Below are 27,586 nucleotides of genomic sequence, written 5' to 3'. Positions count from 1 at the left end.
GCCACAAAGCAAACCTGAGGAGGATCTCACTGCCATTCAGTTAGCAAGGTAACCTAGAACTGCGGGATCTGACACCTTAACCTTCCTTAACCTTAACACCTTCCACCCTAAACTTCACCTTGTTCTTGCACTCCCACTGTTGCAATACAATCTGGGAAGCATGTCTCTTTCCAGTTGCTAAAACCTTTTGTTTTTTTTTCACTATGACCCAGAAGACAAATAGTTCTACATTGCCAATGTGCTTGCCTAGCTCCAAAAGCTTCCTACATCCTGTCAGGGTACATCAAGGTGAATAATGGCTCACATGTACTGATATCTGCTCTCTGCCACTGTTCCCAGTGTTGGGGGAGTCTCAGACCCATTGCGGTCCAGGGAATCACCCAAGGTCACACAGGCAAGGGTGGTGGGCTGGATTTGAACCAAACATATCAGTTCCAGAACCCTTAACCGCCACCCTCAACTGACACTCAAGTCAATGTAGTTTCGAACCTGCACCAGAAAACTGGAAGATTTTATATCTGGAATGAACATTGTCTCCCCTATCACACAAAGGGAAACTCGGGCCTAGAAAGAATAGGATACATGACTCACCCAGGATCAGCTGCTCTAGCACAGTCTGGCCTTGACCACTCGGGCTGAAGAGGCACCCCCCACATCCCCTTTCCTCCAGCTCTTCCTCACCAGCGCATTTCTCTCTCTGGGAACACCTCTTCCTCGGTCCTGTTCCTATCTCACTCTTCTCCATACACACACCCAGGACTGTTGAAATGAGACTTTAAAAAATTACTTTGCGTTCTTTTTTATTCACATTTCTGTTATCTATAATAGCAGTAACTAATTGTGGGCTCCTTGGGGCAGACAAGGTCTGAGTCTTGGGGATCAAAATTTTTTGCCAGTGCCCCATGTACAGCTGGTCATAAACAAATATCCTTCATGAGGCTCCTCGAGCTGCTAAAAGCCTCCCTTGATGGACAGGACAAGAAGTATTTGTTTTCATTTGAGTGTTCCAAACAGCAGCTGACTAAAGGCAGCACAAAAGAATGAGACTTCACAGCAAAACCTCCCAAACTCCCTTCTGCTATATGACAGTTCAGAGCTGGCCCACTCATGCCTTTGGCCTGACTTTACAAGTGTGTTAGTTACGCAGGATAAGCCACAAGTTGGGGTAGTCTTCTGCTTTAGGTAAAGTGCGGGAAGCAGCAAATTAGATGTGACCTTTGAAAACTGTTTCCTAAATGGCATATAAATCCAAAAGATACAAAGCAAATGATTTTTATGGATATCTACAGATGTCTGAAGGGCCAGCTTCAGATAATGATTATAATAAATTAAGATTAAATACTTGCATTTGTGTATATGCAGAATGCGATTATAATAAATTAATGCATACTATATAAAACATGTAATAAATAATAAAAATCATAATACTCTTTTGTGCAATGCTTTGCAGTTTATGACCACTTGAACTTTCACCAGTTTGAATCTCGAAAGGACCTGTAAAATAGGAAGAGCAGGTATTACACGTATTTTATGCTCATTTGTGGCTTAAAGAAGTTAAATGCCTTGCCCAGGATCATAAAGCTCAAAGTGATAAAGCAAGTACTGGAACCCAAAAGCCCAAATGACCGACCCATCATGCTCAATGATAATAGAGCTCAGATGAAAATCACTAACCATACCATTATTTAAAGCCAAACCTCTCCCAACACACAGGTTTTGAATACCTACGAGTGAAAGGTTTAAAATCAGGGTGGGGAAGGGAAGTAGGTCATGAAATGTATCTCAAATTCCACTCTGCTAGAGGTATATTTGCCAGCAGATCTGATAGGCTGGTTAGCAGGACCTGTTTGCCAACTTAAATGACGCCTAAGAAAACTAACAGTACAAAAGATTTACAGCAACTGGAATTTCTATAGCCAACAGTTTCAAGTTAATGTAGCTCAGTCATTCCTTGGCCCATCATTCCCAGAGGCTCAAGGAGGAAGGCACAGGCCATTGGGACAGGATGGAGGTTTTTATCTCTGCCGCAGGAGAGGCTTCTCAGGAAACAGAAAAAATTTACTCCTTATAAACTCCTTATAAACATTTAGTCAAGATCCACAATTACAACAAGCAAATCCAGTGTGTTTAATATCTAAAATATTGTTTATTTTTGAAAAGATTTTGTTTTTGAGAGAGAGAAGGAGAGAGAGGGGGGCACGAATGGAGGATAAGAGGAAGGGCAGAGGTTAGAAGCAGACTCAGCCCAATGCAGGACTCTGGGATTATGACCTGAGCTGAAGGCAGATGCTTAACCAACTGAGCCACCCAGATGCCCCTAAAATATTAAGCTTAAATAAAAGTATCTCTACACCAGATAACTGTATTCCCTTCCTGAGGTGTTTTTACATGTTAGATATCCCACTACAAGGAAAAGGGTATGGATCTATTTTTCACTCACTTGTTCAACAAACATTTGAATGTTTATTGTACATCAGACACCAAGACTAGTAGGGAGATAAGGGGAAATACAAACATAGGTTCCATCCTTAAGAGGCTGACACTGTATAAGGTGGATATATACAATGTGATACTGTGATAAGTACCAGGAATACATACACAGAAAAAGAAATAATAATATCTATCCAGGAGACTGCAATGTGTCCACAGCATTGGTGACATTCAAGCCGTGTCTCTAAGAACAAATAATCATTTGGCAGGAGAAAAGGGGGAGAAGGACATTCCATACAGTGGAATAATGCAGTAACACACAAAGGTACAGAAAAACAAGGTTTATTGGAAAGGTTGGAGGGACTACTGTTCTGCGGCCCGAAGAATAGGATTGGCACCATATTTTAATGTACTGAAATAGCCTTCATTTGATGATTTTGCCTCTGGTCTTTAGGATACTTTTTTTTTTTTATTTTTTTTTTATTTTTCAGCGTAACAGTAACTTTTTAAGAACATCTGTTCTCCCTCCCCGCCCTATCCTATCCCCAGGACAAAACCCAGGGAAGCCAAAGTATGGCTCCACTAAAAGAGCTCCTAAATGAAGACACAAAAGGAGCCTGGCTCACTGATAGATTAGCAAATCATTGATTTTAAAAATCCACCTGTTTTTAAGAGGTTATTAAGAACTAGTTTTATCTCGTATCTCTTCGTTAAGCAATCATACAAGTTGTCTAACCCAAGGCTATTCAAAGGATGGTCCACAGACTAGCAGGACCTGAATGCAAATTCTTAGGCCCCAACTCTACCTATTAAATTAATACCTCTGAGGGTGGGACTTAGGAATCTCTCCAGGAGGTTTTTATCCCACTTTAAATTGAGAAATACTGGTCTAGTTCAAAGTGTAAAACAGCATTTCATTAAACCAATTTTGTTTGTTTCTCAGACCAGCTCTGCACCAGAAGAGGGGCTTGAACCCACAACCCCGAAATCAAGAGTCACGTGCTCTACGGACTGAGGCAGCTCGGCGCCCCTTTAGCCAGGTGCCCCTCTAGCAAGATGCCCGTAGACAGCTCTTGTTACTGATTTTGTTGGCGACGGTAATGGGTGAACAGTTTGGGACCATGTTGCTAAGCGCAGGCCTGCGCCCCAGAAGGTCTGAAGGCACTGCGGGCCCCCCTCCGGATTGAAAGGCCCCTTCCTCCTCTGTGAAGGCCCCCCCGCCCCAGCAGCCCCGGCTCCGCAGAGAACTGTTCCGCTCTGCCAGGCTGTGTGTGCGGACGTGGCCTGGACGCGTCTCCGCTGCCGCCCCTCTCGGTTCCCCGTACGAGGTTTGGTCTGTGTCTGTCTCCCCCCGCGGACTCTGGGAGCAGAAACCCGGTTGCGGCCGCAGGCGTGCACAGGCCCCGAGGCGGGCGTGCAGGCGGAGGCGGGGTTGAAGCGCTGCGGAGAAGGCGTCAGGTCACCGGAACGCTGCCGGACACATGGAACAGGGAACAAAGGCCAGGGGAGGGATCACCTTCCCGGCCTCTCTCGCAGCCGCGGGTTTGGCGCTGGCGCTGAGTCACCGGCCCGCCGCGCCCAGCAACTCCCGCCAGGATCCGCCGGCCACTCCCAGCGGGGGGCCTCGCCCTTCCCCCAGAGCCTGCGGCCTGCTAGCTCCCTTCACCTTTCACGCCCGCCCTCCAGCAAGGCCGACCCAGGAAGCTGGGAGCTCTGGAGCCCCGCCAGGAGGTCACGGAAGGCAGGCGGGCAGGCGGAGCGACGAGTGGAGACTGACGGCGCGCTGGGCGTTTGGCAGAGCAGCCCAGGCCTCTCTGGGAGGAGAGAGGAGAGAGGAGAGAGCGCACCAAAGCCTCAGAATGCCTTATGTGAGAGCCAGCCTCGCTCTGGGAGAGGCCCAGTCCTTGCCCTCAGCTCTAGGAGCGGCGTGATCAGGTAGAGGCCAAATGTTCTGAAAATTGCAGTCTCTGGTAAAGAGGTACCATGACATCGCTAAGATCCTACTTGTCAAAATCCATGAGCTCACCGAGGATGGAGGGATACGGGTGGATCTTACAGGCCGAGGACCTGACCAAGTGGGAGCAGGAGGACAAAGAGGAAGAAGATGAGGTCCAGTCTAATGAGGAAGATCCCCACTCTGCAGTGTCTCAAGAGTCAGAGAAATAAGAAGGGGCATAAATTTTAAAAAGGAGAAAGAAAATTGAAAAAGTATATACATAAAAAAGAAACTAGGGACGCCTGGGTGGCTCAGTTGGTTAAGCAGCTGCCTTCGGCTCAGGTCATGATCCCAGCGTCCTGGGATCGAGTCCCGCATCGGGCTCCTTGCTCATCAGGGAGCCTGCTTCTCCCTCTGCCTCTGCCTGCCATTCTGTCTGCCTGTGCTTGCTCTCTCTCCCTCTCTCTCTCTGACAAATAAATAAATAAAATCTTAAAAAAAAAAAAAATAAATAAATTCTCTTAAAAAAAAAAAACTAAAATATTTTAAAATATGTAAAAATAAACAATATAATGATGTGATATAAACACTAAATATAATAGCAAAATAACAATGTCAACCTATTCTGACATTGCTAAATAATATTAACTGAAAGCAATCAGGTCTTGGCCAGCCCTTTAGTTTCAAATTCGATTTTCATTTTCAACACAATCTATCCAAAGGTGGTGGAGAAGAGGAGTTAAACTTGAGACTGTTTTTCATGATCTCTTCTATGAGGATTGAAAACTGGGGCTTATAGCGGTACCTGGATGGCTCAGTAGGCTAGGTCTGCCTTCTGCTTGGGTCATGGTCCTAGGGTCCTGGGGTTAGCCTGGCACGGTCCCCGCATGGGGGTCCCTGCTCTGTGGGTCTGCTTCTTCCTCTTCCTCTCCCCCTCCCCTCCACTGTGCTCTACCGCTCTCTTTCTCACATAAATAAAAAAATAAAATCTTAAAAAATAATTGGGGCTTATAAAAGTTGTCAAGTAGGTATGAAGTGAAGAATTTCATTTTGAAACCCTTTCATTGTGCTATCACACTACACATGCACACCCAAGCCCAAACTCAACATTTCCTCAACGCTTAATTTTTCAACTCCTTTAGCCCTGAAATGTCCCAGTGTAGATAAAGCGTAACTCAAGAAAAATGCTATTTTTTTTTTTGTAACCCAGAGACCATCAACTTTACACTTCAGAAGAGAGGAGGCCTGTGTGGTGATCAGGACACTCCTGTCATTGAGGCCAGGAAAACCACCAATCCTCAAGAGTGTGCCCCAGCCTCCAGCCCAGCAGTATACTAGGTTTAAATGTGCTCGCCCTAGTGGTGCCTTCATCATTTTCCTATGTAAATATAAAATGGTGCATAATCAAATTTTGCTTGAGGATAAACTGGCACATAGCAGTTAAGAATTTTCAGGAAGAACACATTTAATTAATTTTTAAAAGATTTTATTTATTTATTTGACAGGCAGAGATCACAAGTAGGCAGAGAGCAAGGAGGAAGCAGGCTCCCCGCTGAGCATGGGGCCTGATGTGGGGCTGGATCCCAGGACCCTGGGATCATGACCTGAGCGGAAGGCACAGGCTTTAACCCACTGAGCCACCTGGGTGCCCCAGAACACATTTAATTTAAAGACCATTAGTTTCTTTGTGGGTTTTGAATTGTATGTCACCCAGCAATTTATAAAGAAACATAAGTATAAGGTTATTGGCCACTGTGATATTACTAAAATTTAGTATTATCGTAAACAAATAGTTTCCGTAGTGTAGTGGTTATCACGTTCGCCTGACGTAAACAAAATCTTTAAATAAATAAAATTTAGTATTATCAAACATTTTCTTCCTCTTATGTTATATATTAGATAAATAGGGTGACCAGGCATATTTTTCTACTGGTAAAACTTTGCTGAAGGTTACCATCTTATCATTCTTTCATAACTTAAAATTAATAGAATCATCAGATAAAAATGAATGAGGGAGTTAATGTTAGCATAGGTAGCAGTTCTTTGTTTGAAGCTAGGCACACATCCACACAGGTCATAAAGAAAATAATAATGCATTTGTTCACTGTTTCATCCTTAGCTCTTAGTACATGGCCTGGCATATAGTATGTGTGCAACAAACACTTGTGGAATGAATGAGTGTCCAAAATCACACTTAAAAGTATACATTTAACACTTGAAAATGAAATACTATGGTGCTTCCCATACATCTGAAATTATTTACTGAGAAATACATTACTATGTCTCATAATCTTATGATTACTAAAACTAATTTTACCTTGGTAAATACCCCAAAAAATCAAATCTAGAAAATAGCACAAGACTACACACAAAACTGGAAACAGTTCATCATAGTGCAATTATCCAAATGACTAACAGCATGTTATCATTCATGCTATTAACCAAAAAACCTATACATCTGGGAAAGCTAGTCAAATAAATCAACTTCTTAAGCAGTGAATGATAACTCAATCCAGTTCAGATGCGTGGTGGGTTTCAGTGGGAAATTAAGCCATGTTAACATAAGAAGCCAACCAAATACCTTTGAGTCTATGTGCAATACTATAGAGAAACCCCAGTAGTTGGAACTCACAGTTTCACAGAGTACCGTTAAAGACTTAGCCTCTAAGAGCTTATGATGTACCTCTCTTGACCTAATTCTCTCTAATCTAGGTCTCAGCCCTCCTTTGCTTATACATTTCTCCTCACCAAATCCCCTTCTGAAGGACTCAATCCTTACTAACTTAAATGAGATGCAAATAAAAGTATAATTTTAAAACATTAAAGCGCCTACCTATATAGTCTGTCTTCTTTGAACATTGAGGAAATGGATGCCCAGAGGGTGAGTGACAAACTGTAAATCATCCAGTTACTGACATGTTTGAAATAGATCCCAGGTCAGCGAATCTGGCTACAAATTGTTTTGTTTTGTTTTGTTTTGTGTTTGTTTGTTTTTACTACATCTCTATCAAAAAAAGTTCCAATTGACCTCAGAAAGTTTTTGAGACACTAACTTTTCTCTTTCCCTTCATAGCAAAATTCTTAACTCCAGATTTATTTTTGTGGATTTAACTCCACCCTCTCCACTTTACTGTTCCACCTGCCTCCCAGACCAAGAGCTGGAGCATCAACATTTCACCAGCATCTTTCTAAGTCCTCACAATCTGCAATCTTTAAAAAAAAAAAAAAAAAATTATTTGTTTATTTGACAGAGACACAGCGAGAGAGGGAACACAAGCAGGGGGAGTGGGAGAGGGAGAAGCAGGCTTCCCGCTGAGCAGGGAGCCCAATGTGGGGCTCAATCCCAGGACCCTGGGACCATGACCTTAGCTGAAGGCAGACACTTAACGACTGAGCCACCCGGGCACCCCAAGGATCTGCAGTCTTTTTCACCATGTCCCATTACCTGATCCTGAGTTCTCTTTTACATCTCTGGCTTACATACTTAGAAAGTTAGAGCTGAAAGGAAAGCTCAAAGTGCCTTCTTCAAGCTGAGTTCTATCAAACAGCACCTTGAGGAGATAATTTTGCACAGAGAACAAAGAATGAAGGATTCTGTGGTACTCTGATTAAATAACCTTGGGAAATACTATATATCAATTCTTTCCATAGACAGTCCCAATAAATAAAAAAAGTCCCGCTTTTTAAGACACTGACAAGTCTCTGACATAAAAGAGAAATTTATTGAATTCTGCTTACTCTTTAATGTCCTCATATCTATTAACTCCCCTTAAAACTGGTTTGGTACCGCCTTACCCGGTCCAACTCTGCTGTTTTAGAAATCAAAACTTAAACTGAATTTGAATGATTTACCGAAAACTCCCTCTGTCTGGGGGCCAGAACCAGGGCCTCAATCCAGCTCTGAGTCCCAGGCAGGGGCTACTCTCTAAGTGTTATTCTAAGTATTATTTCTCCTCTGCTGGATCCAGTTCTTTCTGGTCTTCAGCATGTCTAGTGTCCAACCCTTTGTTGGGGACAGACTACAAATGTTCCCGTAGTGTTCCAGTGGAGGAAGGTGAGAAGGGTGGATGTTTGATCTTATTTCAGCTTGACCCTACATCCATTTAGAACATAGGGCTGTGCTGCGTTGCCTCAGTTAGCCAACTTCTATGCAACACTAAACATTGTAGAAGTCTTAATCACATGTCTTCAGGGGCCAGAGCAGAAAATGCAAATGAGGAAAACAAGGCAAATGAGGTTATAAGTCATCAGGGAATGGGAGGCTTGTAGCAACCTGGAGAAACAAGGCCTCGAATAAGGACGCTCCCTAGGTGATTGTGTGGTACGGAAATTCTGGCCTACTGTCGCCAGATGATCTGATTCTTTCAAGAGAAGAAGGAAGACCAGATTGTTAAGTGAAATATTCTGAAGTTTAGGTGTTGGCAATGACTTCATAAATGTTCAATATACAGGGGTGCCTGGCTGGCTCCATTGGAAGAGCATGCAACTCTTCAACTCGGGGTCGTGAGCTCGAGTCCCATGTTGGGTATAGAGATGACTTAAATAAATAAGTACACTCAAAAAAAAAAAAAGATGTTTAATATACAATGTGGACCAAAAATATTATATCTGCAGGTCAGTCTGTGGCTCTCAAGTTGGTGGTCTGAAATTCAGACCTCATACAAGCAATATGCCCGACTGGCAGTATTCTAACTCTAAACCTGGATAACAATAAATAAAACCAAGACATAAAATTAGATATATTTGATTGTGGGTTTTGTTTATTTGGTATTTTAGATTCTAATGGTACATAGAAGCAGTTTAGAGAGCAATGACAATGGACATGGAAGATCTGAGTGGGGCTTATGGGTTCTCTCGAGGACACAGGGACGGATGTACTTGTTTCTTTTTAAAATTTCTTTTCCTTTCAAAGCAATAATAAAATTGAAATTAAATAAAATAAAATTTCTTTTCCCTTCAAAGCACACAGATTTCCTTATCCCTAATTTAAGTAATCTTCTTGTCAGAGGTAATTATAGTCATTCTTAAGGGATTACAAAAGAAATGGGGGATAAAGATTAATTTTATGGAGAAAATAAACTGAGTTACAGTTAGAAAACAAAAGGGAAACAGTTTTTTTTTTTTTTTTTTTTAATTTATTTACTTGAGACAGAGAGCATATACAAGCAGGGGGAGAGGCAGAGGGAGAGAATCTCGAACAGACTCCCCGCTGAGCTCAGAGCCCAATGGGGGCTTGATCCCCAACCCATGAGATCACGACCTGAGCTGAAACCAAGAGTTGGAAGCTTAATCAACTGAGCCACCCTGGTGCACCACCTTTTTTTTTTTTTTTTTCAAAAGGGAAATATGTTAAAGAGAATATAATATAATACGATGGAGTATAAGTATGAAAGAAAGTCCAGGCTGCCTAAGTACTGTCTCCTTCCCCACCACCCTCCATGGATGCCTGGAAGTGGGCTATTTATAACTGGGTGTTATAAGGGTAGGTGCCCAGTAATATGCTAAGGGTCACTGATCCTTCTCCTTGAGATTGACAGATATGATAAACACTTACAGGTGCTCTAGACATATAGGGTCCTACAAGATAAGCAGGGTGGAAGCTAACAATCCTCACGTAAACTGAAAACCAAAGCTCCCCCGAACTTAACTACTACTAGCCTACTGTTACCCAGCAGACTTACCAATAATGATGGACTAACACATATTTCATATGTTATATGTCTTATATACTGCATTCTTACCATAAAGTAAGCTAGAGAAAAGAAAATGTGATTAAGAAAATCATAAGGAAGAAAAAATATATTTATAGTATGTTCTGAAAAAAAAAACATGTATAAGAAGAAATGTGAAGTTCAAACCTGTTTTGTTCAATGGTCCGCTGTCCAAAAGTTCATGTTGGAAAGAGTATAAAACAACTGGCATTCTCTCACATTGCTATTAACCATATGCAGGAAAAACAACTTGAAAATAAGAAATAAGACTTGTAAAAATATTTATACCCTTTGATATGATCATTCTAATTTGGGGCAATCACTTGAGGAAAAACCCTAAAAACAAAAAGATCATATACTCAAATGTGTTCACTGTAACATTTATACTTAGAGCAAGTAACTAGTAACTATACTTATAGTAACGATATACTTATAGAAATTTATAGTAACTAACTATACTTATAAGTAGCTAGTAACTATGCTTATAGCAAGTAACTAGTCTAAGTATCTGGTCCTAGGGAAATAGCTTAAAAATGGCGCATGCTCTTTGATATATCCATTCCAAAGGGAGGGGACTACTAAACAGTAATGATATGGTAAATCCTCCTGGTAAATGATAAGTAAAATAATTTGTGTGTAAAACTCTATGTATAGTGTGATAGCCAGCACATACACAAAAAGAGACTGGAAGAAAATACGACAAAAAGCAAATGGAGGCTGTGTTAAGGTGAGACGGAGGTCAAGTTTTTCTATTTTCCACATTTTCTATAGCATAATTATATACCTCTTCTGGTATATCAAAAATAATTATTCAGTCCTCTAATTTACTCAAGGAATTTTGCTTCCATGGGAAAAAGTTTTCAAGCAGTTCTGACAGCTGGAGATTATACAACTCACAGCAACATTCTCCACCTACTGCATAAACACAACTTTCACCTACTCCAATTCCTACACACTACTTCCCTGTACACACCTGTACTCGCACAGCCCGTCTTGCCCCATGCATTACATCCCTTCCTTAAAGATCCAGAAGGCTGAACCATAGGGTTCCGTTATTGGAATTTCTCCTTCTTCCTCTCACAACCAAACCCATGTTCATCATCCTTCAGGATCTATTGCAAATGTCCCCTCCTCTGCGGCACCCTGCTGTAGTCACTCCCCAGACAGTCACTCCTGCCTCCACCCTCTCTAGTTCTTGGTTCAAGCTTCTACTTTCGATACTTGGAGAAACAGATGGTGATAATGTAACATCTGCCTCCTTCACCTTGTTCCCCTAAGACGGGCACACTGCCTGGGAGGTAATGTGCTCAGTCTAACTGTGAATGGATTAATATAGTGCAGATTATGTTTCCTTTCATTATTGCTTTTAAGTTCTTGCTTTCTGAAAAAAGCAGGCAGCTTACCCCTTATCATTCTTCTATTTGGGCTTTTCATGAAGAGGAACAGGAATCCAGGGCAAAAGCAAGAACATTTACTGGGTATTGGATATAAGTGATAAATCGCCAAATTCTACTCCTGAAACCAACATTGCACTGCATGTTAACTACCTAGAATTTTTAAAAAAAAATCTGAAGAAAGGGGCACCTGGGTGGCTCAGTGGGTTGGGCCTCTGCCTTCGGCTCAGGTCATGATCTCAGGGTCCTGGGATTGAGCCCCGCATCGGGCTCTCTGCTCAGCAGGGAGCCTGCTTCCCACCCACCCTGCCTGCCTCTCTGCCTACTTGTGATCTCTGTCTGTCAAATAAATAAATAAAATCTTTTAAAAATTTTTTGAAGAAAAACCCAAAATAAAAACAGCAGCAAGCACATTTTGCGGCTGGTCCTATTGATGATGCCTTATTTGACAAGTGGGATGTATGGGGAAAACTTCCCGTCAGGACATTTTCACTACCCTCTTTACAGTAAAAGCTGTCCAGGGACTTTGGATCAGTCACCATTTATTCAACCCGCAGAGATGCATTTACTTCATGCCAGGTACTTTTAGGAGTCGGGTTCATGGTGATGAAACCCACAGACTTAACACCCTCGCAAGAAAGACAGAATTACTTAGGGAGACGAATTACTTAGGAATTAAACAGGCAATTCCCAATAGCAAATGTTCTGTGGAGGGGAAGAACAGGGTGTAGCAAAAGAGGGAAATAGGGATGAGACAGAAACTAGACTAGGTAGTTAAAGCAAGAGGTCTCTAACCTTAGACCCAACCTCTTTGATGAGCAGGCAAGAAGATTTGTCTCAAAGAAGGCACCACAGATCTCAAGAACTGCAGTGTTTGTTTTAAACTTTAAACAAAGAATGAGTTTTCTGAAGCAGTGCACTGGGGACACAACAGGAAAGACTGACTTAACAAAAGTCTTTGTTTAAGACCAAAAAACCAAGTAACACTAGCAAAATAAATTTTCAGTCAAATGACATATTTGGCCACCAATATTTAAATGCTATTCTACAGTTTGTAACAATGTTTTTAATAAGTAGTTTAAAGCTTATCTCACCAAGTGGTACTTACTCTTGAAAAAAATAATACTGTTGTTGTATGTTTTCATAATTTTACTATTCGCTAACCTAGAGCTTGCATAATTAAAACAGCGAAATAGATCCTCACACAGGACTGGGACTAGTTCTGTCCATGGTTCAGTACATAAAGGTCTCCTTCAAACTTCTTACACCTTTCAGAATCTCAATAGAAGTAGCTTCCGGTAGGCGCCATGCTGTCCCACTGCAGAATTGTACACCTGCTATTTTCTGGGAATGCCCTTACTTCCGCATCTGTCTGATGGTTTCTTTGTATCCTTTCAGACTCAAAAAATGGATGGGTTGGAGGAGAATGGCATACAGACATTTGAACACTAACAACACCCAAATGAAAGTCCAACTTTTTCAGCAGTTAAAGTTCTACGATCTACCCCAAAATAGGCTTTTATGGAGTTGGGAAATCATGTTTTTAGAGGAATTGAAAATCACTGCCAAACAGATTCCTTCTGTAGACATAACCAATAACAATGTTCTTGTTTTTATCCAAAACATCTTCAGTTAAGTTGCAGAATTTGCCAATTTGAATTTGCTACGTGAGGAAATAAGATCGACAAGCTACTGGTTTTGAGCTTCTGTGGTCGCTAACTAAGGTTCAAACCTAGCACATGGTGTGTCCTACAAAATCCTGGCCCATTGTTCTTAACAAAAGTATAGTATGAGCATTTTAATGGTATACTTTTAACTACAGAATTAATAGGCATCAATCTATAAGGGAATAAGTTTACTATTCATCTGATGTGAACCTCATTTTGAAGTAGACAGAAAAGACTACTTAGATTCTAAGATTCCACATTTTAAAATAGGTTGTCATATAGATGAACCAACCAACATAATAGCTATTTTACTTTTTCTTTCTGCTTTTATAGTTTTTTAAAAGTTTTTTTATTCTTTTTTTTTTTTTTTTTTTTTTTTTAAGCAATCTCCATACACAGCATGGGGCTCAAATATATGACCCTGAGTTCAAGAGTCAACTGCTCAAGTGATTGAGCCAGTCAGGGGTCCCTAATTTTTTTTAAACAAATATTTTTTTAATCTACTAAATAGTTATATGTATATAACTTGTATATTTATTTTTATATATAGCTATTTAGCATCTCATTAATATCCATCAGTAACTTCCATTCGGGTTTAAATCATAAGCTACAAAGTTTATTTTTGCTATTTCCTGTGAGAAATGATAGCTAAATATAATGAGTATTATCAGTCAAAACATTAGTTTTGGCCAACATCCTTGAAATTATTCTAACAAACAGGCTATAGGTCGAGACCCTGAAATGTAAAATTCGCAGTTGCTTGGGAGTGCATTTGTGGCTGATACTTTGAGGAGAACACCAGGATATAGAGCTGATGGGCCCCATTCCATCCTCACTTCCCTCAGTCTCTCAGGAGAATTCAACTCAGTTGACCACCCTCTCCTGGTACTACTCTTTGCTGGTTTCTTTGACACTTTATTTCCCCAGTTTTCCTCATTGTTCTCTGACTGCTCTGTCCCCTTTGTTGACACCACCTCTTCTCAGATCGAAAACTACTCTCTTCTCATTCAACATTGTTTCCATAGGGGATTTCATGCCTTTACAGGATTTCAATTACCACTGGCCTGCCAACAAGTTTCTCCATATTCACTATATTTTCTTGCCACAGATTTTTGGCATGCGACTGTAGTTCTAGGAAGGCCAAGTGCCATCTGATTTGTGAACTGCTATCACCACAGCGCCCAGTATATGGTTGTTAACAAATGATAGGAGGCCATCATGAATTTCTTCTGTTATGGTAGTCAACTGAAGACATCTGCCTTTAATAACTTTAGAAGTCAAAGTCATCTTTTCCATAGGTACAGGTCAGATCTCTAGGTCCAAAAGATGGCAATCATTTGAGCAAATCCAAAGCCCTTTGTTAAGAATATCAACCCTCCTTGCAAGTACTTCTTTACCACTTTCTTGATGTGGCAAGATGGCCCACCACTGGGACAGAATTCAAATAAAGGACTTTAATTTATATAACAAAATGTCAAGTCACCAACTGTACCTTAGGGACCTAAAGCCCAAGGAACTTTTTTCAGGTGACATCATATTCTAAAACGAATTGATAACTTGGCAGGCTCCAGTGGAAATCTTTGCTATAAGACAGTGAAAGCCTGAGAGACATTCAATTCCTTTGAATTTTAGAGCACCAACTCCAAAGGCCGAGTGCCTGAATTAGAGTTTTGGCTCTGGGTGACTTCGGCAAGATACCTACCCCCTCTGTGCCTCAGTTTCTTCATTTACAGGAATAGCAATAGTACTTACCTTACAGGATTCTTAAAAAGGTTGAGTATATACAGGACAAAACAGAACAGTATGAGTTAGCTACGAGGATGATAATTTGTAGATCTATTCAGTTAGAACATCAGCAAATTCAGCCCACAGACTCCAAAACTTTAACCAGAGGAAGAAGTTTTTAGTTCTTGCTTTACAGCAAGCATTGTGCAGGAATTTTATATATGCAACTGTATATAGTCCATATAACAAGCCTCAAGGGAAGCACTACCATTGTCTCACTTGTATAGATGAGAAAACTAAGGTTAGAGTTCAAGGAACTTGCCCAGCTACTCTCACAACTAGTTAGTGCTGAAGCCAGTAGTTAAACCGTAGCCACAGCCAACAGAAGTTGAAGTTAAGATCTATATCTATACAGAAATCCAGTCTGCTGGTAAGAGCAGTAGCAGACTGACAAGAGTAACAGTGAAAATAAAAGAATACAAAACAGTATTTTACTATTGGAGTATATTGCAGGCAGTTATAAAAATCAGATCTGGGGGGCCCCTGGGTGGCTCAGTGGGTTAAAGCCTCTGCTTTCGGCTCAGGTCATGATCCCAGGGTCCTGGGATCGAGCCCTGCATCGGGCTCTCTGCTCAGCAAGGAGCCTGCTTTCCTTCCTCTCTCTCTGCCTGCCTCTCTGCCTACCTGTGATCTCTGTCAAATAAATTAAAAAAAAAAATCAGATCTGGACTATACATATTTCTTAGGTCAGGTACTGTTCCAGGTCCTTTACCTATTTCTTGAAAAGATTTTATTTATTTGTTTATTTGAGAGTGAGAGAAAAAGTGAGAGAGAGAACATGAGCATTGAGGGGGGTGTTGGGAGGGGTGCAGAGAGAGAGGGAGAGGCAGAAGCAGACTCTCAGCTGAGCAGGGAGCCCAATGCAGGGCTGCATCCCGGGTCCTGAGATCATGACCTGAGCTAAAGGCAGATGCTTGACTGACTGAGCCACTCAGATGCCCCCCAAGTCCTTTACATATTAACTAATGTGTGATAATGACAACAAACAATAAAGCTTTATACACACCACCCCATGCAATCTTCATAATACCATTATGGGTTAAGTATCACAACGATTTACACGATCAAGGAACAAACTCATAGGTTAAATACATTCTTCAAAGTCACACAGTTTGAATAGCTCAGAGTCTGGATTTGAACACAGATCTCCTTGATCCCCAAATCCATGCTCTTAAGCACTATGAAAATGGTCTCCCAAATTGTTAAAACACCATCAGTATCATGAAGCTTTCTTTTTTAAATTGTATTTATTTGAGAGAGAGAGTAAGTGAGAGAGAGATCATGAGCAAGGGGAGGAGCAGAAGGAGAGGGAGAAGCAGACTCCGCACTGAGCAGGGAGCCTGACGTGGGGCTTAATCCCAGAACCCGGGGATCACGACCTGAGCTAAAGGCAGATGCTTAACCAATGGAGCCACCCAGGCACCCCTATCATGAAGTTTTTTCTAAAATGAAGACCTATAGTTAATTTTGGGACTCACTGTATATTCCAAGACTCAAAATACATGTTAGTATGGTAGGAATTCTGAAATGTTTTACAAGTAAATAAAGAAATCCTGATTAACTCATTATTTCCTGGTCTTATATAACCATAGAACCCTCCAGTGTGTAATATATATTAAAATCCTCCAGGACTAAAATTTTGAAGGCATAATACATAAAATCCTCTAGGACTGAAATTCATAAATCCATGCTACATCCTTGATGCTTTCTTTCTTTCTTTTTTTTAAGATTTTATTTATTTGACTGAGCGAGAGTAGGCAGAGAGGCAGGCAGAGAGAAAGGAGGAAGTAGGCTCCCCACTGAGTGAAGAGCCTGATGCAGGGCTCAATCCCAGGACCCCAGAACCCCAGGACCCCAGGACCCCAGGACCATGACCTGAGCCGAAGGCAAAGGCTTTAACCCACTGAGCCACCCAGGCGCCCCTGCTTGATGCTTTCTTAATGTGGATCAAACAACTAATACAAAATAGTTCAGAGTGTGGGTTTGGAAGGGAAGGAGGGAAGAAGGAACAATCATAATAGGAAGCTATGGAATATCATAGAAAGGGCTATGGAGCCCAACAGATCCCGTTCACAGCCAGCAGTTATTTAACCTTGCTAGTGGTTGTGTTTATTTATTCAGTAAATGGATCCAATATTATACTCTTATCTGCCAGCAATCTTATTCTATTAAAAGCAGATCATTTTATACATGCCGAACTGACTTGCTAAGAAAGTCAAGGAAACAGGAATTATTGCTGCCATGGACATACTTCTCACTAGCAGGGAAGAACTGTGCCATGAAATGGAAAGGCCTGCAAGCTTGGGACAGAGTGACCCTTAGAACTGAGGCATAAACTAGGAAGAGTGAGATAAACATCTTGCATTTTAGAAGAGTAGACTTCAGAACCGTCAAAGAAAGGGTAATGTGAATCCCAGAGCATGGACGATATTATGGGACAGGCAGCACAGAAGAGGGTCAGTCAAATTAATTTCTCATGAAGCATTCGTCAATTATCCATTTAAGAGGAAAAGGGAAAGGTAGAACAGTATCAAGTGAATGTGGGAATTCACCAGTGATCTTTTCTGATAAAGGATTTTTTTAAAAGATTTTTATTTATTTATTTGACAGAGATCACAAGTAGGCAGAGAGGCAGGCAGAGAGAGAGAGAGAGAGAGAGGAGGAAGCAGGCTCCCTGCTGAGCAGAGAGCCAGATGTGGGGCTCAATCCCAGGACTCTGGGATCACGACCCGAGCCAAAGGCAGAGGCTTTAACCCACTGAGCCACCCAGGCACCCCTTCACCAGTGATCTTTTAAAGAGAGAGCCTAATGTTTAACAAGAAGCAGACAGATACACTTATTACAAATTCAAAAATAAGCATCAATTTGCAAAAATAATATGAGGCAGTTAAAAACCCAGAAAACAGTGAGGCTTGCAAAAAAAAAAAAATGTTGCAAAGGGCAGCAAAAAAATCCTTTGGGGGTAAGTTCAGAGTCACAGGCCAATGGGAGCACTAAGTCTGCTCTTTGGTGCAAGTGAAGTAATACAGAAGACTGAAAGTAAGCAGAACCATGAATTCTTGTTTTCTCTATAACAAATGATCTTCAAACCAAAACCAAACCCTAAAACGGATAAGAGGGGAATTATGTCTATGATAGCTGAGAAAGCCTAGAATTTGGTGGGGAGCTTGTACATAAAGAAACATCTACCTAAGGAAAGAAACATAATGGGCCACACACATGTGAATGCCAGCAGAGTATAAAGGACAGAGAGATTAAGGCTGATTGGGGAAAAAGGAAAGTTTCCAAAAGAGATGCTTTTTGAGTGGGTGTTGAAAGATGTGTGGAATGTTAGCTAAAGTCCACTGGTGGGAGGGCATGGGAGGCAGAGGTATCAAGTGTGCAGACATCATGGGAACACTGAGGCTAGATACCGCAATGTGGGATTGACTGTGGCCGGCTCTATGTGCCTATCACGGAAGTCAGTACTTCTATTCTGCCACTATTGCAGGGGACATGAAGCCTGGGGGTGAGGGAAGGGATGACGGGGGTGGGTCACTGGAGGGTTAACAGTCAGATTTCAGCAGAACAGGGAGCACAACAGGAATCATTCTACAACTTTGACTTGATTATGCTGAATGTTGGCAAGCCAAATAAAAGCAGACTGAAACTCTGTCCAGATCTGTTTGGGAATAATTCTGGTTTAGGGTAGTTTTCCCAGCATGATTATTATAGCAGCTCCTAGCACTCTTAAAAATGTCCTGGTTTGGACAATAAGTTATAGGACTACCTAGATACATATGTACCTTGGGGACTATCTATCTATGTTTAATAACAATAATAACAAACTTGTACTTAAATAGTTATAAACTGTGGAGAGGGGGGAGAGCTTCCCAACAGGTGGGCCACAAGACATTGATGTTTCGATGTTTCATGGAGGTGAAAACTCAAAACCATTTTTTATAGCTACTCCAGATTTATCAGCATCCATATTCTATTTGAGACCCATTTGTGTAATCCTCTGTATAAATCTTGCCAGTTCTATCATTCAAGCCCATACAGATCGATTCCCTCCTTATCTCCTCCAATTTCCTCTGGCATATTTTTACAAGCATAATCGAGTCTATGGCATGGAAAAAGGTTGGGAAGCACTACTGAAGATTAATTTAACTGGGGGCGATCAGAAAAAGGTCAGGATTCAGTGAGCTAGTGTCAAAGTTATCATGAGCACTCCTATGTGCCTGGCTGCAGCTACGAGGGGTGGGTCACAGAGACAGCACTAGAGACAAAAAGGGCAAATCCATCATGGAGGACTTTGTTTTTAGGTCGGCCTGGCTCAGCAAGTGAGAGCAGGAAAATAGGAAACCAGGACATTCGATTCTAGTGTCTGTTTTGCCAATATAAATGAATCATGTGATCTTGGGGAGGTCACTGACCCTTTTTGAACCTCAGTTTCCTCACTTGATAAATGGAAGTAATTCATGACAGCCAGTTATTCACTACAAAAATAAAAGGAAGGGTGGGGCACCAGGCTGGCTCAGTGGGTGGAGCATGTGACTCTTCTTGGGATCATGAGTTCAAGCCCCACATAGAGCTTACTTAAAAACTACAACAACAACAACCAAAAACTAAAAACAACAAAAAAACTTAGAACACATTTTAAAAAAATGATTTATTCATTTTATTTGAAAGAGAGAGAGAGGCAGGGGAGGGGCAGAGAGAGTCTTAAGCAAATTCTACACTGAACACAGAGTGGGACTTGGGGCTTGATCACACGACCTTGAGATCACGACCTTAGCAAAAACCAAGAGTCAGATGCTTAACCAGGGCACCACCCAGGCACTGCCAAACACAGATTTTTTTGGAAAAAAAAAAGAGAGAGAGAGAGAGAGAGAGAGAGGGTGATTAAGTGAAACCTTTTGTAAAATCTAGACTGCTATATAAATGTAAAATATAATAAGAAATCATGTTCCTTTAGGGTCTCATTTCTCTTAATGCAGGCCTCTACATCCTGTGTCGCCACTGGTATCCCCCTGGGGGTATCCCTTGTAGGATCTCTCAGTCTTACTCTCACTCTATGCACATCCATTCCCACTACTTTCACTACTTTCCACTCACTTTCACTGAGAAGACTGTTCTAGAACACAGATTTGACTATGTGATTTCCCTGTGAAAAATCTTTCAGTGGCCCCTTTCTCAGCCCACAGAGCCCTTTGTTATCTGGTCTGTGGCTCCCTCCAACCTTACCTCTCTGAAGTCTAAACCACTTTAATTCCTTAGCTATATAATCCTCTCCCATTGGACTGTCCCTTCTGGCACAGTCCCTCTCCCATTGGAATGCCCTTCCACCCTCCCTTCTCCACCCTCCTCTTCTCCTGCATCTCGTTCACTCAGCTCCTGTGGAAAGGCAGCTAGTACAATGGTTAAGCTCTTGAGCTCAGAGTGAGACAGGCAGGAGTTCAATCTCTCATAAACTGTGTCATCTTGTGCAAGTTATTTTCCTTTGCATTTTCAGTTTCCTTCTTTGTAAGGGAAGGAGAGTAAGAACATCCGCTTACTATGTGCTTTACAGAGGTTAGTTTTTTGTCAGGTGGTTTTTTTTTTGTTTTTTTTGTTTTTTTTTTCTGTAAACAATCAACCTTGGTAACTCAGATTAGATGCCAATGTGAAGGGGAAACAGTCCTCAATGCCTGGGGCCTGGTTCTACGTTAGAGGTCCTTTTTCAGGCTCTTGGAGCAACCCATGAAACCTCTGTCAAAAACTCTGTTATTCAAGAACACACTCTGTAGGGGCACCTGGGTGGCTCAGTTGTTGAGCACCTGCCTTCTACTCAGGTCATGATCCAGGGGTCCTGGGATCCAGCCCTGCCTAGGGCTCCCTGATCAGTGAGAAGCCTGCTCCTTCCCCTTCCATTGCCCCCAGTTGTGTTCCCTCTCTCGCTGTGTCCCTGTCAAATAAATAAATAAAATCTTAAAAAAAAAAAAAGAACACCCTCTGTAACTGTCAATAGGCATATATCTTCCCTTCGCGTCATTGTAAACTGCTAGAGATTAGGTACGGGTCTTTTTCATGTTTGTTTTGCCGGTTCTTAGCACTGGTGTTCGGTTATTATTTATTGAAGGAGTGATGACTTCCAAAGGGTAGGATTTTAGTTTTATTTTGGAAACACTGAAAGATTGTTAAAATTTCGTAGTAGGACACAAACTGGGTAGAGAATATAACTAGGTTTGCCACTTAGACATTCAACTACATTTCTTAATTCTTTATAAATATAAAATGGAGAAAAGAAGTAATGATCTCCTATATCATTTCATTTGACAGTGAAAATATATACTCAGTATTTTAAAACAAGTAATTGTGCATTAACACACTTCTGTACCTCCCAGAAATGTCTTCAGGTCAAGCCCAAGTCACATGATAGAAACAGAACGTCCCACTAAAATAAAGTAATATAGCATTCCTGTGCTGAGGGCTATATTTATAGAGTTCTAGGAAAAAATAACAAAATAAACTATAAATTGGGCATTGCCTAACACATCTGGTAACTAAATCAATCTGCCCTAATTTTTTTTTAAAGATTTATTTATTTATTTTAGAGAGAGAGAAAGAGAGACAGCTTGAGGGAGGAGCAGAGGGAAAGAGAGAGAGAGAATCTCCAGGAGACACCCCACAGAGTGTGGATCCCCATGCAGGGCTCGACCCCATGATCCAGAGATCAGGAACTGAGCCAAAATCAAGAGTCAGTCACTTACTGGACACAGCCACCCAGATGCCCTGCCCCTAAAGTATTCTTAAAGCATTTCTGCTGCAGGTGTTTATAAAAATTCCATCAAGTTAGTTCAGAATTATTGTGATTGGTGAAATCTTTAATTAAATGAAGAAATATGTATCACAACAAGTCTAGAAGGCAGCGGACAAAATTTACTATTTACTAATGTTAAGTTAAATTTACGAGACAGTAGGAAACATTGCAGTTCACAAACAGTTATGAAAAAGGTTAGCAAACCCAGAGTTCTGCATGGCATCCGGCTGAGCTGGATTTAAACCACACACTTACACAGCCTGAACGCACATTCATGCATGGAACATCCCGGGGAAGCCAGGTTGCATTTTGACGTTTGGAGACATTTTACAAGATGAAAAACCTTGTTCAACTGGGTCAAAAGCACTGTCATCCAGAAGAAACAGGGGAACATTCAGCAAAATTATCAATTTCAATCATCTGTTTTACATTATGTCATCAAAAAGATACACAGTAGAGGAGCACCTGGGTGGCTCATTTGTTTAAGCATCCACTCTTGATTTCGGCTGAGGTCATGACCTCAGGTCATGGAACTGAGCCCCACCATCAGGCTCTGTACTCCTCTCTGAGTCTGCCTGTCCCTCTGCTCCTCCCCTACTTGCACCCGCTCTTTCTCTCTCTCTCAAATAAATAAATAAAATCTTTTTTAAAAAAGATACATAGTAGAGTTATTAGTAAATTGGGAAATGATCAAGGTGAGCCAAACCCAGCCCTTGCTCTGAGCTCCCTTCAGACACCTATTGCCTTTAGCCGCCATCTTTACCTTCCTCTAAACTGTACATAACCTCTCCCTCCTATGAGCTTCTGAAACTGTGCCTCTTCAGTAATGCCTGTCAGCAGCTGCCTTCTTAATAGCTATATATTAACATGTCTTCTCCATTCTACCACGCTGTAGGTTCTTTTAGGTCATTCTAGCATCTCCCTAAAACTGCACACAGTGGGCTTCCTAACTGTGTCACATCTAAGTGACTACGTACGAAGCATGCCACTGTGATATCTGTATCAGGGGAGCTGGGATGCTTTTTTTTTTTTTTTTTTAAAGAAATCTGACTTTCTTATAGAACAATGACTAAAATAATACATTGGTATGTGTGTGCATATCAATTCCTTTTTTTAGAAGTAGGAAATCTATAAAAACTTTTTAAAACAATTTCTTATTACTACACTCATTCATAGAAAAGCTAGAATATATAGAAATGAAAATTGAAGATGGACCAGAAAAAAAGCATTATATTTTAAATTATACCCTTCTGCCTTTTCTCTAAGTAAAGATAGCCTGGTATAGCTACTGATGTACATATCTGTATGTTTTGGTATATAGATATACAGAACTATATATTTTTGTTGCATTTCCTCCCTTAACATAAAGTACATATTTTTTGTAGGTCATTAAACATTATTTTACAACCTAAATGTTTTGACTGTATAGTATTAAAAAATGTGTGTTCCATAATTTATATAATTTCTTATTTTTCTTCCTTTCACTTTTTTTTAAATCATGCTGCAAAAACAAAACAAGGTTGGTGAATGTTCCCCCATATTTCTCATGAAACAGCAGTGCTGGGGCACCTGGGTGGCTCAGTCGGTTGAGTGACTGATTCTTAATTTCAGCTCAGGTCATGATCTCAGGGTTGTAGGATGGAGCCCCACGCTGAGCTCTACACTCAGTGTGGAGTCTGCTTGAGATTCTGGCTCTCCCTCTCCCTCTGCCCCTCTACTCACTCTCTCTCTTACTCTCAAAATAAATAAAATCTTTAAAAAAAAAAAAAAAGTAGTGCTTTTGGACTAGTTGAATAAGGTTTCTAATCCTGCAAACTGTTTCGATCTCTACAGCTATAGTTTTGACTATATCACTGATTACTCAAAATTAATTCATACTGAGGGATTGTTGGGTCAAAGAATAAGCCTACTTCTACTATTTCCAATGCATATTGCCCAAATCAGCAGTGCACAGTTCTCAGTATCTCCACCTGTACCAGGATTACCATTTTGAAAAAACTTTTCCTTACATAGCATTTTGAAATCAGTCTCCAGAACGCACCTCCCTCAACTCTCTACTTTTGTCCCCTAGTGTCTTGCTGACCAATCTTCTCCACTGCCTTTCCCAAACCTTTCATGTTTTTCCACAGCTCAACATCTTATGAAGGTTTTGCTATAACAATGTAATTTGCCTAACTAGTATTTTATCCCCTTAGATTCTTACAGCCAAAGTGTCAATCAACTAATCTGAAAAACTAATCCATGCTAATGTAAAAGGGCTCATTTCCAGCAACCTGTGTGCAAGATAACTAGTGCAATTTAAGGAATATAGATTATTTGATCCATAATGCATTTGATTGACCTTAAAGAGCAGTGGTTCTCAAATTTTACTGCACATTGAAATCACCTGGGGAGCTTTTAGAGCTCCTGATGCTTGGGACTCACCTCCCAGAGATTCTGAATAAAGCACAGAACTTGGGCATCAGGATCTGTAAAGCTCCTTGGGGATTTTAATGCAGCATCTGTGTTTGAAATGACTTCAGAGAAAGATCTCAAGTATTTTCTTCTTAGGTTATATGGGAGGATCCCAAGGAAAGACAAAGTACAGTGAACAAAATCTCAATTATCTGACTTACCTGCACAAGATAAAGGAGACAAGAATGGGCAGGAAGAGGTGCAGCATTTGCCAATGACACAGAATAAAAGCAGCATCCATCATTCTTGATGCTGGGCACGTGCCGACTGTGCTAAGAAGTAGGCCAAGCTTCACCTCTGAAGTAGCTTCAAAGGCTTTTGTCAATGAGCAAATCAACTCTAACTAAAATTGCTTGGGTAACAAACTTCATGCCATGCAATTTAGTGGTAGCTCCCCAGGTTTCAATGAGATAAATCACTTCCAGTTTACATTTGTTTTACTGTTTCAACAAGGTTGGGCAATCCCACAGATTTTCTCCATAATCTGTAGTGGACCCTCGTAACAACTCTTAGAGTTATAACTAGAAGTTCCAGACATCTAAATACATTATTAAACCTCATAGCAACCTCGTAAGGTAGGTTTTAAGCCTGTTTTACAGGGAAAACAGAGGATCAGAGAAGGTTTGTAAATTGCCTGGCCTTGATGCCAGCAAGTGGCCTGGTTGGGATGGGACTCAGGGAGGCATACCTCCAGCAGTCATGCTTTCGTATTTACTTACAATGTGTCAAGTCACCTTGTCTTTTCCCTGGCACAATTTGAAGTGACATTAGTAAATTGCTTTAATGGGTAGAATATGCTACCATGTGGCCTGAACAATCTTTCTGATACTTCACAATTTAGAGGAAAAGTGATGAGAGCCACTTCTGGGCAAACCCACTCTCAAGCCACAGTGTCAGGTGAAGATAACTGGTTACCTTATTTATCTCTGTGACTTGGCTTTACACACAGTATCAGTCCCAAACGCCAGCTGAGGGCACATTTTATACAGAGGATCATTGGGTCCAAAGGTCTTGCCTTTGTTGGGTTGACAGCCTATAGTTGGGGAAGAATGGCTTTTCTCTGAACCTGACTTTTCCCAAATTACACATGATGGGGAAGATTCCTTTGGTGACCTGAAAACTAAGAAAAATCTCTGTAGCCAATATAGCAGTTGGATTTTTTTTTTCATGTTTTTCTTATTCCTCTAACTAGTCATTCTTCTTTTTATTGTTGAAGGCCATTATAACCCACCCAGGTAAAGACAATTTAAGGTCTTTAAAAGAACTTTAAAGGATACCACTCCCAAATTACATAATTTCTGAAGGAAGAGAGGGACTTCAGGGCTTCCTGCAAGAAGACCGCCTTTCTTGGGACAAACGCTAGAGAAGGGAATGTTCATTCTTCCACCAGGTCAGCATTACAGTCAGCAGGAGGGAAGAAAGGAGATCTATAACTTCATAAACCATTCCTAAGAGACAACAGGGAACAGAAAATATGGCTGAATTTAAGAAAAACGAATCGCTGGGGTGTCTGGCTGCCTCAGTAGGTGGAAGAGGTAGCTCTTAATCTCAAGAGTTGTGAGTTTGAGCCCCACATTGGGTGTACAGGTTAGTTAAAAATAAAATTTTTTTAAAATAATTAAAAAAAAAACCAACAAATCCCAAGTAGGAATGTGCTACAATACCCTCCTTCAGGGGCTTTTTGATAGGACAAAGCCTCAGAGACTCTGTGATTTTACACACAATTAGAATGGACAGGGAAAAGGAACATCAGCCTGCTAGGAAAATCATGATTTTTTCTCTCTCTCTCTCTCTCTTTCTCTAGTCACTCCTGAAAAAAAAGAAAAAGGAAAAAAAAAAAAAAAGGAGCTTACAAAAATAACCTGAGATTAAGAAGGGTTAGAATAATAGGACCCCGCCTTGGCTGCAGACTGTAGTTAAGATTTTAGATTCTCTGGCACTAAAATTAATGTCTCTTACTGTAGAATAAACTGCAGTTACACCGCACTGTCTACGGGTAAAAGAAATCCATCCCCATGGCACAAGAGACAGAAATGCTCCCCTGCCAAGGTGAGCAGGAGTATCCTGGCTCAAAGATGATCTCCTTGACAAACAAGGACAGAAAAGAAATGCTGCATGGCAGGCAGAAAACAAGTGCATCACGCGAACCGCGGCTGCCGCCCCCTCCGCTGCCTGGTCTTCGGAGCGGCAGCCAGGCCTCCTGGCCTCCTTCTTGGGCTGAGCTGATAAGCACCACGCACGACACGGGAGATCACGGGAGATCACCGCGGTTACTCAAGTGCTCGCAGGAGCCCTGCCAGCTGCCCCCAGGAACAGAGAGCTCCACAGTCAGGGGACCTCGGGAGATCGCGGGGGCCCGCTTCTGCTTCTAAGGTGGCTGCACACGACCAGGAATCAGAGCCTGTTTTCTCCCACAGCCTTCCTAAAACATTTAACTCACTCTCTGCTGGCCCCTACAGAAGAAGGAAAATGGGGAGATTTTATAAAAATGCTGAAAGGTGTTTTTATTTATTTATTTATTTATTTAATTTATTTATTTATTTATTTTGACGTTGCCAACCAAGAAAGAGGGGGGATATTTAGGACAGACGAAGGGTTAAATAGTTGTCAAATTCTATTCAAGAACTTCACCTTGGCGGCCACCAACGCAGAGGAGAAGATACAGATCTAGCCGGCTGCTAGCAAGGAGGCAAATGCGACGCCCCGAAAACGCCAGACTGAACCACCTTAAAAATCGATCGCCTAATTGCGTTAGAAAAATATGCGTTCTCGTGGGACGCGGTCCGGAAATCTTGCTTTCCCCCTTCAAATATTACTTAAGAGGAGGGAGAGAGAATCAGCTCTGGGCTGCGTCTCACCACTTGCTGTGCGCTCCGGAAAGTCGCGTCCAGCAGCATCAGCTTCCAGGGATCCGACACGGAGCTGGGCAGGGGGATGTAGATGTAATAAGCAACCAGCGCCACGAGGGCGGTGAGCAGGACACAGGACGACCTCATCCTCCTCCGGCTCGGCGTGCCCGCGGGTGGACGCGGAGGAGAGATCGGTGCCACCCAAAGACCTCCGGCAAGTTTTTGTAAGGGTCAGCCACTCATTCACGGGTTTCTTATGCGCCCAGGAGCCAATCAGAGGCGGTGTCGGGAGGAAGTGGGAGCGCTGACGTGCCTCCTCTTCGGTGTCCTTGCAAAGTGTTGCAGCCGCTCGGGGTTTGAGAACGCTAGCGGGCTGCGCTGGACACAGCACAGCGGGCTCAGGAGGACACAGGTCTGTATTGCACGCCCGTAACTAAGGGCTCGCTCCTGCAGGATCCCAAACTAAAACCCAGAAGAGTTTCGGTGTGATGAGTCTCTCTGTGTGTGCAAAGCCCGTGGGCCACTCTGACTCACAATGGAGATACTGAGGAAGAATAAAATTACACTGTCTTCTAGAGC

At 41.6% G+C, this 27,586-nt stretch overlaps 1 protein-coding gene across 1 annotated transcript in view; it reads right to left on the bottom strand.

Annotated features, from left to right (window-relative positions):
* Positions 1–27,328, bottom strand: part of LOC111149950 (neutral cholesterol ester hydrolase 1) — a 55,439-nt gene extending 28,111 nt beyond the window's left edge. Inside the window, exon 1 of the mRNA XM_022507224.1 lies at positions 27,017–27,328. Within this exon, the coding sequence (XP_022362932.1) occupies positions 27,017–27,154 (138 nt within the window). The 5' untranslated portion in view covers positions 27,155–27,328. The remainder of the gene's footprint in view (positions 1–27,016) is intronic.
* Between the last annotated feature and the right edge of the window lie 258 nt (positions 27,329–27,586).

This window comes from Enhydra lutris, unplaced genomic scaffold (assembly GCF_002288905.1).
Source record: "Enhydra lutris kenyoni isolate GAN:26980312 unplaced genomic scaffold, ASM228890v2 scaffoldscaffold2, whole genome shotgun sequence".
Lineage (NCBI taxonomy): Eukaryota > Metazoa > Chordata > Mammalia > Carnivora > Mustelidae > Enhydra > Enhydra lutris.
Note: the sequence above shows the minus strand (reverse complement) of the source record. Positions and strands in the feature narration are given on the sequence as shown.